This window comes from Anolis sagrei, chromosome 6 (genome assembly GCF_037176765.1).
Source record: "Anolis sagrei isolate rAnoSag1 chromosome 6, rAnoSag1.mat, whole genome shotgun sequence".
Lineage (NCBI taxonomy): Eukaryota > Metazoa > Chordata > Lepidosauria > Squamata > Dactyloidae > Anolis > Anolis sagrei.
In genome coordinates this window covers 45,029,661-45,043,993 of record NC_090026.1, presented here as the reverse complement: position 1 = coordinate 45,043,993, position 14,333 = coordinate 45,029,661, and the positions used below count along the sequence as shown (strand labels likewise).

The 14,333-nt window shown below is 40.0% G+C and overlaps 1 protein-coding gene across 1 annotated transcript in view; it reads left to right on the top strand.

The window, feature by feature from the left end:
* DNAJC7 (DnaJ heat shock protein family (Hsp40) member C7) overlaps positions 1-14,333 on the top strand; it is a 46,378-nt gene that overhangs the window by 6,516 nt on the left and 25,529 nt on the right. Inside the window, exon 2 of the mRNA XM_060781150.2 lies at positions 12,157-12,245. Within this exon, the coding sequence (XP_060637133.2) occupies positions 12,157-12,245 (89 nt within the window). The remainder of the gene's footprint in view (positions 1-12,156; positions 12,246-14,333) is intronic.

The following is a 14,333-nucleotide window of genomic DNA, read 5'->3' as shown; positions in this document are numbered from 1 at the left end:
TTAAACTGTATACTGTTGTTTGTTATAAGTTGTTGTAAACTGCGTTGAGTCGCCGGCTAGGCTGAGAAACGGCGGTATACAAGTATAGCAAATAAATAAATAAATAAATAGATAATCAGAAATTGTGGATGTCGTCATTCAATAACATTTGGAGGTCCAAATTGAGTAAAAACCAAAGCCCACCAAGGATTCAACGGCCCTTTGAAGGCAAGCATAAAGTTAATGTGACCCTCAATGAAAATGAGTCTGACACCACTGATCTAGACAGCATTGTGGAAAGCTTCAAAGATGTGTCTGTGGGAGTGCAGAAAACCATTGAATGAGAGCTGACATGAAGAGAGGAATGACAAGAGACTCTGACCCATGACTCAGATGCAGTCTGCAGTTGTTTCCTATTTGGCGCGTGAGTTTTTTCTGTCACTGTCTCCAAGCAATGATTGAGATAGGAGGGTAACTTAGAAAACTCTTGAATAAACCCAAGTTCTTTCCGAAGAGCTGTACTTTTCACCTTGAGAAATGATTGGATTGGAATTAATCCTGGGTAAAATATGCCTAGTTAAGTGTTCCTTGACTATTTACATGTATATGATCCTGGCCATTTTTATTTTGATCCAAACATTCACTTGCTAGAATACAACCCTCAAGACTCTTTCCAAATTGGATTTTGTCCCTGCTGTCTGTTGTTGGCACCTTTGCGTAAGTGGCTTCCATAGTAAATAGTGGATTTCAGGGTTGTGAAATATGTGAGAGTCAAAGAGCTAAGAAATATTTTTAATTCTGCTGGCTGCCAGGTCACCCTGTAGAGAAAGTTTACCTATTAACAGAGTGGCACGAAATATCCAAAATCCTAGAACTTCTCTCATTGTTTTACCACTTGGTTCTGGATCCTGAAAGGAAATGTCCATATGTATGTTAAAGCAGTTTATAGAACATTCTTCTCTAACTTGGTGCTCTCCAGATGATTTGAATCACAACACCCATTATCCGTGACAGATGCTCAGATTGGATAGGACTGATAGAAGTATTTAAAACAATCTAGTGAGTGCTAGGCTACAGGGAAGGCTGATCAGGAATAAAATACTTACTTTGAACAGGTGCAAGTATTTATTGTATACCAAGGAACAGGGGGTAGCTCCTCAAAGATTATGATTGCAAAGACTATGCATGCATTACAGTGAATGTCAAAAAAGGAATTATTTTGATTTCCTCTGGGCGCTTCAAACATCTGGCTTTCAGTTGTAGAGCTTATTCTTCAAATTGTCTGGAAAAGTCCAACTATTAAACTGTGGGGGGGGGGGGGGTCTGGTTTTGGTAATTGGCAAGATTCGTCTGGGATGGTTGTCAAGATACGTTTTGTGACACCTTTTCTAAAACTACACAAACATGATCTAAGCAGTAGTACAGGTAGATAAGAACCTGCCTGTATTCTACTGCTTGTCTAATAGGACACATTCCTGGTAAATTTAATTATCCATGTAATTATCTTACCTATATTCAGGGAAAATGTGCTTGCAAGAATTACTCTATCTTGTTAATGCTGCTTTAGAATAATTATACCAGAAGGGATAGCAAATGTTGAGCGCATTTGTTTTTAAAAAATTATGAACAGTTAAGCCCTCATCACCATGGACCCATTTTCACAGTTTCACTTACCTGTGGCCAGGGTACCGTATATGGTCTTTAGGAATATTCTAGGTGCTTCAAGCAAATCTATGGTGTGCTTTCCTCAGAAGTTATAATAGAATTACCTTGGACAACAGACAGATTCCCATAGGAGATACCTCTCTACCACTTCCTAGATCTTAGGGTGACTCTGTGTTATGCTGGAACTGGAAAACAGGTAATTCAGTGTAGTTCAGCTCTTTCTGTGGTTTCAGATATGTGGTATGACTGAGAACATATTGGGGTCTGAATGTAGTTAAAACATTTTTACCTTATATCTAGAAAGGCTCCAAGAGCTGTTTATATATTCTTCCCAATAGCTAACCAAGTAATCCAGTGGATTCTCACAAACTTCATTGAACAACGTGTTTACTACCTTTGGATGTGCAATGGTCCATAATAAAAGCAAGGGAGTACATGAAACATCAAGAATCAAGTTGAGCGCTTGAAAGGATTTAGCTTTGGCTAAAATTGGACTGACTGCTTTATTAAAATATCTTCGTTGTCACACAGAGAATTAAGAAATGATATATAGAGCACATGAATGAATGGTTTATATCATTCCCAAGTGCTTCCAAAGCAGTTAGATAGCTCCAGGTGAGCAATACAAATGGCTCAAAGTTGCCTGAAAGGATGAATGCTCCTGTTTTGCTAGGCACTCCTTTAGATAGTCTATGATTATAAAACTTTTCATTCTTTGTGTTAAAGAAAATACATTTGTGTCCTTTCCCTGTCTACATAGCAGATACTGTAATGTAAATGATTTGTATGAATGAAAACATCGGGTAGAAGACATGAGAAACCGAGGGTGAAATTATTTCCTGCGTATTTGTCAGAATGCTAAACTGTCCAGAATTTCATCCTTAGTTTTATCAAATTTTGGAACTTTGAAGAAAGAAAGAATAACTGTTGAGATTTACTGCTCCTGTACTCTGTAAGAATATCCAGTCTTCTGCATTCAGGCGTGATCATCCAAGCATGACTGCGATGGCTTGATGGCCCTTAAGATAATAAATCGCTCTCTATATATAAATGTCAAAGTATATATGAGTTTTGTTTGTTGGTTTGTTTGATACACAAAGGCTCTTACATGGCTTGATGGATCTGGATCAAACCTGGCACACATACTTTCCATTACCCAACTTAAAGTATTTTCAGGGTTTCAAATACAAAATAAACCCCATTTGGGGGCAAGGGCCCCAAAAGGCAAACAATATTCTGTAAATGTAGCACTCAGATGCTGCCAGCAGAGGGGAGTATACTGACCTATAGATATGTATGTGAGCACTGCCTGGATGCAACCACAAAAGGACAATATATAGATAGAAAGAATTACTGGTAGACAAAATGGCATCTACACTCAGAGGTAAAAAAAATGTACAGCCCTGGAGGAACATCAACCCAATAAGTATGCTATTTAATAAAGGTTTATATTTTGAAAGGCATGTGTTTGTGCCTACATCTTGCTCGGAGATTTAGAAACTGTGATTTCCAAGAAAATGCCAGATGAAAGAAAACAAATGAAAGAGGGAAACTGCAATAGAAGAAAGAAAAGTGAAAGGAAGGGGGAAAGGAACAAACAAAGGAGGAGAAAGGAGGGAAAGGCAAGAGAAACAAAAGGGAAGAAATAAGACAAAGATGCTACATGAGGGAAAGCAAGGCAAGAAGGAAGGAAAAACAAAAGAGCAAGATATATGAGGGGAAAGGAGAAAGAAAAAAAAGAGCCACAAAGAAATGCATACCTGGGCAATACTGGGTATATAATTGATGTATAAAATAGGGCAGAATAAAAGGCTGGATCCCCCTCTCCTCAAAGTGTTGTAAAATATTTTTAAATGTTGCTTTTCAAGCAGCTTTCATACTTTCTTAATAGCTGAATGCTACTGTTATCTTGTCATTGAGGGTCTTGTCCAAGGACTTTCTTTCTCGCCAGGCTGATTTAGAATGGGACAGCCATCTGGGTTCCGGGAAAATGAAACTAAAGCTAGTTGAATTCCTGGTGAGGCAAGTGAGTGTATGCTGCAAGCATGAAGAGCAGATGAACAGTTTTAAACTCTTCACAATGTGACCTTAAAGGCACCTTCGCCCACCAAAGATGTAGGCTTGAGCCTTGAGGACCAGCTCTGAGTTGTTGCTGTTCTGCAGTGGGTGGGTGTGTAAGTGGAATGCAGAGAAAAACCACACACTTTGGCACTCTTGAATTTTTTAACACTACCCACAGCGGATGGGTCTTAGTTGTCCATATTAAACACCAGGGGGCACAAATGTACAGATAAATATTTTCCCACATGCCACAATAAATGCATTGTGTGCCATTTGGCCTGCATTTTACAACTGCGTATTGGAGGAGACACAAAGATAATCTGTTGACAGCCCCTTCCTACAAAACCAGTCTTTTCTGCCTAACTTCTCCCCCTTGCAAAAATCCATCCTACCTAACACATTTAACTTTTTGTCACCCAGCTCATGGAATGCCACATGGAGAGAGCAGGAGCTGCCCTTTGCTGTTTGTAAGTCTCTGGCCTCAGGCATAAACTATATTTGCATTTTTGCTTCTCAGTTTAAGTAGAGAAAATGTGTGCAGGCATCAAGCACAGTGGTCTTTGGGGTTTTAGTTTCCTAGAAACCTTTTCCAAATGGACCTCTCTCCAGTGGAACTTCTCCGAGAACCTATTGCAGAATCCCAGCTCATTGGCAACCACTCTGGATTACAGTATTAGCCAGGCCTGTTCCATGTGAACTAAAACTGAAATATACATAGAACATACCTAGCAGTTCCTCTCATCTGCATTTACCAGGGGAAGACCATTATTTAAAAGTTGTTCCCAGGAATTTGTCCACTGTTAGTGAGTTTCACATTCCCATCTGTGGTGCAAGTTTAATTTAAAAAAACACACACACACCAAAACCAAGTGTATTCTGCAAGTTCTGTAATGTATCCCCAATAAGCATATTGGAATAGTTTGCATATTGTGCTCTATTTAATCTACTTGATTTGTCAAGACAAAGGGCAAAATATGTGGTAGAAATTACTCACTGACTTGTGTTTTCACCGGGAGGGGAATATTTTGGAAGGAAGTTTATATAATATTCCTTGTTTAACGAGAAATTTCAAAATGGTTGCTAACCACTAATCTTTAATTAGCTCTTCAAATTAATCTTGAAATATTAACTGTGGCTGTCGGCCACTTACTTGTTTCCCCATTTTCCAAGGCCATAAACTTCGTGTCCAGTTTTTACTGCAAAGACTGGTAGTTTGACTTTTAAAACCAAAGCTCATGTAATCTGATTTTTACCAAGAGTCTTCAAAGTCACATACATGTAATGGGAACCCATTCCTGCTTGCAAGCTGATTTTTTCCTTACCAACTTTGCTCTGATTGTGCATAGCAAGTCTTTGTTTTTGAAATGATTTGTTGGCTTTTCATTTTTATATTTGCTGTTTCTTCTTGTCAGGGGGAGGCAGTTGAGTTTTATTTCTGCATAAATGTTAGTTCCATGGCAGCTTAGTGGTATGTGGCACTCAAGAAGTACATATTTCAGCATCCTCTCTAGCAAAGTTATGCAGTGTTAAGGAGGCAAGTAGTGATGGGAGGCTTGTTTTTTAAAAATCCTTGTGTTAGCTGTGTCCTTACACCCCCAGGGTTAACCAGTGAGGGACGCCAACTCCTTACCCAACAAAGAGATCCATTCAGAGAGTTGGATTGTATTTTTAGCCAAGCAGATTCTTTCTCTAGCATCAAAAGTAGCAAGTGGGGAATGCAGCCTACATCAGTGTGGGTCTTGCAGAATGACCTCATTCAGGCTGTGGCATCTGTTTGGAGTAGAAACAATCATTCATGATATCAGGAGATCAAGGATTCTTTCCCCCTTGTTGTGGCAGTCCAAGGCCTTAGTAAACAAGTGCAGGGCACATTTTAATCAAGCATTAATTTTCTGTATATGTTCACCACATTGATGAAACATGGTAGGTGTCAGTAGCTCCAAGTTGTGGCATTTGACCTAGTGGTCCCTGTGTTGTCATTGTATACATATCCTTCAGAAATAACCAATAAATTGTGTGTGTAGGAGGGTTTCCCTTACAAAACACAATTGGAACAAAATTTGATGGGGTTTTTCTTACCGTTCCCAGGAAAAAGACTACCAAGGTGCTAAAAGAGCAGTCAACCTAAATATCTCTCTAACACTCATCCACCTTTTTTAAGAAGCCTAAAGGTACTTGGGAATTTATGAAGCATATTAAAATCAGGTCATCAGTAAAGACAGAAGGAAAATCCTGAAATCTAATTCATACCATTCCTTACACTGTCTATAATCACAAGGCAGTTCTAGCATAGTGGCCAAAATATTATTATTATTATTATTATTATTATTAACTTTATTTGTACCCCGCTGGCATCTCCAGAAGGACTCAATGCAGTTTACACAGGCCAAGGGCTCAATAAAAACATAGCATCACAAAATACACAACTTAAAGCAAATCAAAGCAATTAAAACAATATCAACAACAAAACAATAAAACAATACACCAAAAACACAAGAAAACAGGGCCGGGCCAATGTAATGGGTACAGGTTAAAAGTGCTGATGTGACAGGTAGTATATCGGATTTTAGGGTAAGTGCAGTGTGCAGGCAATCTTAAACTCTAATAAAGTGCTTCTGAGACATGTTACTGGACTTTTCCTATTCTGGAAAGGCATATCGGAACAGCCAGGTCTTCAAGTTCTTCTTAAAGACTGCCAAGGTAGGGGCCTGCCTGATATCTTTAGGGAGGGAGTTCCAGAGTCGGGGGCTACCACAGAAAAGGCCCTGTCTCGCATCCCCACCAGACGCGCCTGCGACGCAGGTGGGATCGCGAGCAGGGCCTCTCCGGATGAACGAAGAGAATGTGTGGGTTCATAAACGGAGATGCAGTCACGCAGGTAGGATGGTCCCAAACCGTTTACGGCTTTGCAGGTAAGCACCTGCACCTTAAATTGGGCTCGGAAAATAAACGGCAGCCAATGGAGCTCCTTAAACAGGAGGGTTGACCTCTCTCTGTAGAGTGCACCAGTTAACATCCTGGCCGCCGCCCGTTGGACCAGTTGAAATTTCCGAGCCATTTTCAAGGGCAGCCTCACGTAGAGCGCATTACAGTAGTCCAATCTAGAGGTGTCAAAGGCATGGACCACCCCTACCAGACCAGCCTTTACGGTCTCAATTGTGCAAAAGCCCTCCCGGATACTGCCGACACCTGAGCCTCAAGCGTCAGTGATGAATCCAAGAGGACTCCCAAACTGCGGACCTGTGACTTCAGGGGGAGTGTAACCCCGTCCAACACAGGTTGCCACCCTATACCCCGATCCAGTTTACGATCGACCAGGAGGACCTCTGTCTTGTCGGGATTGTATGAGGTATCATTGTACGCTGGAACTTTAATAGTGGCAACTATTTATTTGCATATAATGCAAACGTGATACATGCCACCAAGTTTTACAGTCCTTCAATATAGTTGACAGAATTGTGTACAACCTGTTTCCAACAATGTGGAAGTCGTAGGACACCTGTTGCAGCGCCTGTTCTGTTGATAGTTCGAATGGAGCAATCTACTGCCACAATAATCTCTGAACAGTCCTGAAGCAAATGCATTTACTATGTATCCTCTTCTTCCTCTCCTTTTTCATGCATGTAAAGAGAAAGATTGAAGCCCTTAACTTCTAGTTAAATATGGCAAATGTTTAGTCAAAGTTTAGAAAGCTTGGTGAAGTTTACAGTGTATTTAGTGAAAGCTAACCAGGATCAAGCATAATTTGAGATCCTGGCTTGTCCTAAAACCATTGTTTTAACGTATCTTTTCCCATGGTTGTTTCATGAAACTGTAGAAATGTTAAAATTTCTGAAAACTTTGACTCCATGAGAAAATGTTCTTTTCCCAGTAGTATTCAAAAAATGAAGATTTTGCAGAAAATTAGATAAATATAATACTAAATTGGAAACATTTTAGCTGTTTTGAGAACATAACCACATTGCATGTAGCTTGGTTTACCATGTTTGGCATAGTGAAAGGTATTGTTTATTCACAATATAGTTACAAATCAATCTTTTTTAAATGATCTTTATTACAAATGGAGGTATGAGTTTCATAACTGTAAGAAACACCTGAAATATGAGGAATCTCTTTGTTTATGCGCGTTTTAGAACCAGACAACCCCTCCTCCATAAAAACAGACAAAAAACCAACAACATTGATAAAACCAATAATTATTTTGACTTCATGGTGTAGTGGTTTGAATATGGGACTACGTCTCTGTAGACCAGGACTTGATTCCCCACTTAGCAATGTAAAACCCCCAAAGGACTTTGAGCAAGTCCTACACTCTTGGCCTCAGAAGAAAGCAAGAACATACCCCCTTCTAAACAAATCTTAACAAGTAAACCCCTAAAGTCAGAAATGACTTCAAGGCACACAACAACAGCAACAAGTCCTCTGTAGTTTCAAATGGCTGCAATGCACTCTTTTCTACAAAAAGAACTAAGAAAAAGAAAAAGGATGCCATGAATTATAGTAATCTGATACTGTATGTAATGTTACTTTTTTTCTTTTTTGCATCTGGCCTTACCAAATACGGAATGGACTATGGATATGGCTTTTAATCTGTTTTATTGATGTTGTGAAATATATTTTATTGGTCTTTTATTGTGATTTACTTTTTTACGATTGAATCTTTTATACTATTTATATTTTTAATTTATTGTTTATTTTTCTGGCATTGAATGCTTGCCTTTTATGTTGTAAGCCGTCCTGAGTCCTCATGGGAAGATGCGGTGGGATATAAATAAAATTTGTTTGTTTGTTTGATTGCATAGCTTTTGGAAATGATTTTGGATCAGTAAATATCTTATTTTTTTTCAAGAAAAAAACGTATTGGAATGAAACAGAAAAAGAATGGCCCTCCCTAATTTTTTCATTTCTTTCCTCTTCCCAGCCTTCACATGGCTAGTGAAGATGCCCTCCTGGCAAACCAAGTATATTTATTGTTTATTTTTCTGGCATTGAATGCTTGCCTTTTATGTCGTGTAAGCCGCCCTGAGTCCTCATGGGAAGATGGAGTGGGATATAAATAAAGATTGTTTGTTTGATTGATTGATTTCATAGCTTTTGGAAATGATTTTGGATCAGCAAGTATCTTACTTTTTTCAAGAAAAAAACCGTATTGGAAAGAAACAGGAAAAAAATTGCCCTCCCTAATTTTTTCATTTCCCCCCCTCCCAAGCCTTCACATGGCTAGCGAAGATGCCCTCCTGGCATACCAAACTTACTTATTTTTTTTTCTGGCATTGAATGCTTGCCTTTTATGTCGTAAGCCGCCTTGAGTCCTCATGGGAAGATGGGGCAGGATATAAATAAAGTTTGTTTGTTTGTTTGATTGATTGCATAGCTTTTGAAAATTATTTTGGATCAGTAAGTATCTTTTTTTTTCAAGAAAAAAACTGTATTGGAAGAAACAGAAGAAAAAAAAAACAATGGCCCTCCCTAATTTTCTCATTGCCTCCCTCTCCCAAGCCTTCGCATGGCTAGCGAAGATGGCCTCCTGGCATACCAAGCTTCCTCGTTCAATCTGAATTAGGCCGCTGCAAACTTTCATTACCATGCTCCTGCTCATGATTTTAAAATTGGGAGAAGCACTAGAATTTTTTGGCTTATTGAACATGTATAACTTTTTGTGTTTGCCTATTGTCGGCTTTCTGAACTGCATGTGCCATTCCTTCTTTAAGCCATTAAGCCATGCCTAAGCAGAGGACAAATCAGGACTTTTGTTAGCTTTCAACCAAGCTTGACTGTCTGCAGTAAATGTGAGCTGCTACCCCTTTGAACCCGATTTGAAAAATGAAATGTCCTTGGCTTCTGTTTTGTTTGCATGCTGATGGGCTGCACCATTCTAGGCAGAGCAGGCTGGAGCAGGGAGGCCAGAGAGAGTGGTTAGTATTGGAGCCAGAATGAGGTTAAAACTATGTTAACACACCACAATACAACCCTCTATTGTTTGGGAGTTTTGTTCTCTCTTCCCCTAACATAGCTTTTATTGTGTACTTCAGAAGGCCTTTTGCTTGGGTCATGCCAGTGATAGTGAGGAGGTGGGTTTCTGCTGATGATACCAAACTTAGGAATTCAGAGCTGGCTTTTTGGTCCTTTCTTATAGCTAGTACTCTAAAGTTACAAAGGTTTTCAGAAACTACATTTCCATCTTCCCCATAGCAGCCTTTTATGGAAAGATGCTCATATTTTGAATTTCTCCTTTTTGTTCAGTTTCAAGTTACATCTCGCAGCTAATCTGGAATTGCTAAATTCCCATCTTGAAGCAGTGTGATAATGCCCTCTTAATGTATCTGTCTCCTCCAGTTGTACCGGTATACGGAAAGTTCAATGACTCAGCAGGGTACAAATTCTATTGATAGCCCTCTATGCATATAAACAGATGGCAAACTGTATAGCTCTTGTGAGAGAGAATCACTGTTCTTTGTGCCTCCACGTTTTTAAAATAATCTTTAAAGGGCACATTTGTTTTTATTTTAATATACCATTTGTATTAAATATCACATTATTTTAAAATGCTTTAAAATGACATTTTACTTCAGTTCAAGCATAATGAATTGTAAAATATCAACATCTCTTAAAATTAATTTCAAAACCACCTGTTAGCAATTAAAGCCCGATTATATATGTAAAAGAATGAACTGAAGCAACAATAACAAAATCTGGCTTTGGGGGGATTAATCTTTAAACAACTACTTACAGTATTTGTAAGTGACACACTAGTTCATTATATTGTATTGAATACAGTACAGATGATGTATGAAGAGGGGAATCCTTCAAGTACATTGAGCATGTCTCATCTGTCAACAAGAAAGAATGCAGAGCCCCAACAATGGGAATACCCTCCCCAGAAGAGAACAACTGGTACCAACAATGTAGTTGTTTTAGTACCAGCTCAAAACCTTTTTTGTTTACTCAAACATCTTAATTTGATGATTTTATTTTATTGTATTTACTACTGTTTGTATATGTGTCTGGAACAAGTATTTTGGTTAATTGTAGTTGTAAACTACCAAACTGGCATTCAAGGATAAGGGGCAATTTTAAAAGTATTTATTATATAAACATATAATTAGATGAATCAATTGAAGGTCATAGATATTTATACTTCTTTCTTCACATTACACTAGGTACCTGTCAGCCATTTCTAGGTGTTTAGGTCAGACTCCTATGCCATGTTTTTTTGGGTGTAAGACCCAAATCTAGTAGGTTTTAATGTGATCAGCTGTGTATAGAATCATAGAGTTGCATTTTGAATAGACTCTTTCTTAGCATCCATGGCAATGGAGAGAGTCAAACAGATCTTTAATATTGCAGTTCTCTCTTTGCTCTCTCTCTCTCTGATCTATATAAATAAAAATGTAATGTTCATTTGTGGTATTAACATCACTCAAAAACCACTGGCTGAATTGACACCAAATTTGGACACAATACACCTATCAGGCGAACAAGTGACCATCACTCATAAAAACACTGAAAAACACAACAGAAGAGACTTTAAAAGCCAAAAAACAAAAAATACATTACAACACATGCGCAAAATCACATATAGACGCATATATACACACGCAAACACATATACACAGACTGGGCTGCAGCAATGTGTGGCAGAGGATGGCTAGTTACATATAAATTGTAAAGTGTGGTCATTTCATGTTTACACTGGTTTGCAGAATACATGGAGAACAAAAAAACCTAATTCAGATCACTAATTATTTTGGCCTTTCTTCCTGGTTACCTAAATCATCTTGATTTTCACTGAATCCACCCTGTTCTCCAGTGCTTCTTGTGTGACCTTGTAATGTGCTCCTTTTTAATTTATTTTTAAAAAGAAAATTAGGACAGCTATTAATACATTGTCTTTCATGGTAACTGCATATACTCAAAATAACATTAGTAACACTTTCATTCCACACAGTGGTTAACTGAACCAAATTTAGGTTTATATAACCCAGTGTTTACAGCCTCTTTTTGGAAATCTATCCTAATAAAAAAGGTTTTTAAAAAAACAATGTGTATGCAAACCAGTAGCAAAATGCTCAGCATCACCAGAAAAACGCACTTCTGTACTTCAAAGTTGGAAGTGAGTCTATCTCAGGTACCATTGATTTGTGAAAAGGTGTGTTTACCTTTCTCCTTTCTCCCCAGTAGATATATTTTCTAGCAACTTCTTTAGGTACACAATTTGCTCATAACTCAGCAAAAAGATGTTGCTCTTTGGAGAGAGAAAAATTCATCATTAAGAGATACGTGTTACATAGTCCTGCAAAGAGTAGTTCTAGGTAGGGTTCTTGCTTCTGGAAGGGCTCTCATTCTTCAGCTACATGGCTTGATGATGATTTTTATCCTACTAGATATTCTTGTCTTTTCCTGGTGGATATTCTTGTCTTTTCTAGGTTGTGATGTCTTGTTTCATTTCAGAGAAGCAGAGGCCTACAAGGAACAAGGGAATGTCTTTTATGCCAAGAAGGACTACAATGAAGCATTCAACTATTATACAAAAGCCATAGGTGAGGATTAAAGGGGAAAGAGAGGTGGTTTTTTGGCCTGCTTGATTTGCTTGTCTGAAAACTGGAATGATCCATTTGTAGTTCATTTTTATTGTGATTCTATTAACTTTGTTGACTGCAAACCATTTCTTTCCCTTGAGGATAGGCAGTCCCTATACAGCAAGAGGTTTTCACAGTCCGCTGTAGCATAGTGAGTGCAAGGTTCTGTAATATGTGTAATTGGGGTTCACTTGTTCCTCAGGTTACACTTTGACCATCAAGAGTAAGGCCATTGCATTGAGAGAAAGTAATCTGCTGTCAAATATCTAGAAATGTCATTGTGTGTGTGTGTGTGTATAGGTTGCATGTTGCACATAAAGATGCATTAATTATTTTGTATATAATGAAAAAATGTTTTTGTTTTCTGTTGCAGTTTTCTGCTGTAAAAACTATATTTTAAAAAATGTCTAGAAATATCATCTGTAGAAAAGGTTCTGAGAATCTCAGTTATGCAGAATAGAACTCAAATGACTAACCATCATTTCTAGAGAATTTTTTGATTAAATACATAAGTCATTTATGTACACAATACATAATACATGCGGGAAAAGGAGACCTCGAATTCGGCCTAATTCGGACCGCTTATCTATATTAACAACCCCCAACCGGTCTCCTAAGGTAAATTGGTGTAACCAGGTGAGCGGGCCCTCTGGTTTGAAGGTGGTGTTGTTGAACGCCAGATCTGTCAACGGTAAGACGACCTGGATCCAGGATTTAATCCTGGAGGAGCGGGCAGATCTGGCGTGCATTACGGAGACCTGGCTGGATGAAGCTGGGGGCGTAAACCTCTCCCAGCTTTGTCCTCCAGGCTTCTCCGTGCAACACCAACCAAGAGCCGGAGGACGGGGAGGCGGGGTCGCAGTGGTCTATAGAGATTCCATCCATCTGACCAGGAGTCCCATCCCGCAGACCACAAATTTCGAATGCGTCCACCTGAGGGTGGGTGACCGGGACAGAATAGGGATTCTTGTAGTGTACCGTCCACCTCGCTGCACTACAGTCTCCCTACCTGAGCTAGCGGGGGTGGTCTCGAGCCTGGTGGTGGAGTCCCAACGGCTCCTTGTGCTGGGGGACTTCAACATCCATGCCGAGGCGACCCTCACAGGAGCGGCTCAGGACTTCATGTCTGCCATGGCAACCATGGGGCTGTCCCAACAAATAACTGGCCCCACCCACTGTGCTGGACATACATTGGACTTGGTTTTCTGTCAGGGATGGGAGCAAGGTGGCGGTGTGGAGGAGTTGTCCATCTCTCCGTTGCCATGGACCGACCACTTCCTGATCAGATTTAGGCTCACTGCGCCCCCTAACCTCCGCAAAGGTGGAGGACCCATTAAGATGGTCCGCCCCAGGAGGCTTATGGATCCGAACGGATTCCTGACGGCTCTTGGGGATTTTCCCGCCACCTCGGTAGGTGACCATGTCGAGGCCTTGGTCACTCTCTGGAATGGGGAGATGACCAGGGCAATGGACAGGATCGCTCCGGAACGTCCCCTCTCAAGTAACCGAGCTAAACCAGCTCCTTGGTTCACTGGGGAGCTGGCAGCGATGAAGCGAAGGAAGAGGGAACTAGAGAGCGTGTGGTGCTCGGACCCAAGCGAGCCAAATCGAGCACGGTTTGTGTCCTTTTTAAGGGCATATGCCGCGGCAATAAAAGCCGCAAAGAAAACTTTCTTTGCGGCTACTATTGCGTCTGCAAAAAACCGTCCGGCGGAGTTGTTTCGGATTGTCAGAGGTCTTTTAACTCCCCCTACTTCAGGTGGGAGCCCTGACAACTCGGACACGCGCTGTGAAGCATTTGCTCGGTTCTTTGCAGACAAAGTCGCTTTGATCCGTTCTGGGCTGGACGCCACATTAAATGCAGTCTCTGTGGATGTGACACAAGCACCTGCTTGTCCTATTTTGATGGATTCTTTTCAGTTTGTGAAACCCGAGGATGTGGACAAGATACTTGGAGGAATGAGGCCTACCACGTCCATCCTAGACCCCTGCCCATCCTGGCTTCTGAAAGAGGCCAGAGGGGGATTGGCTGAGTGGGTAACGGTGGTG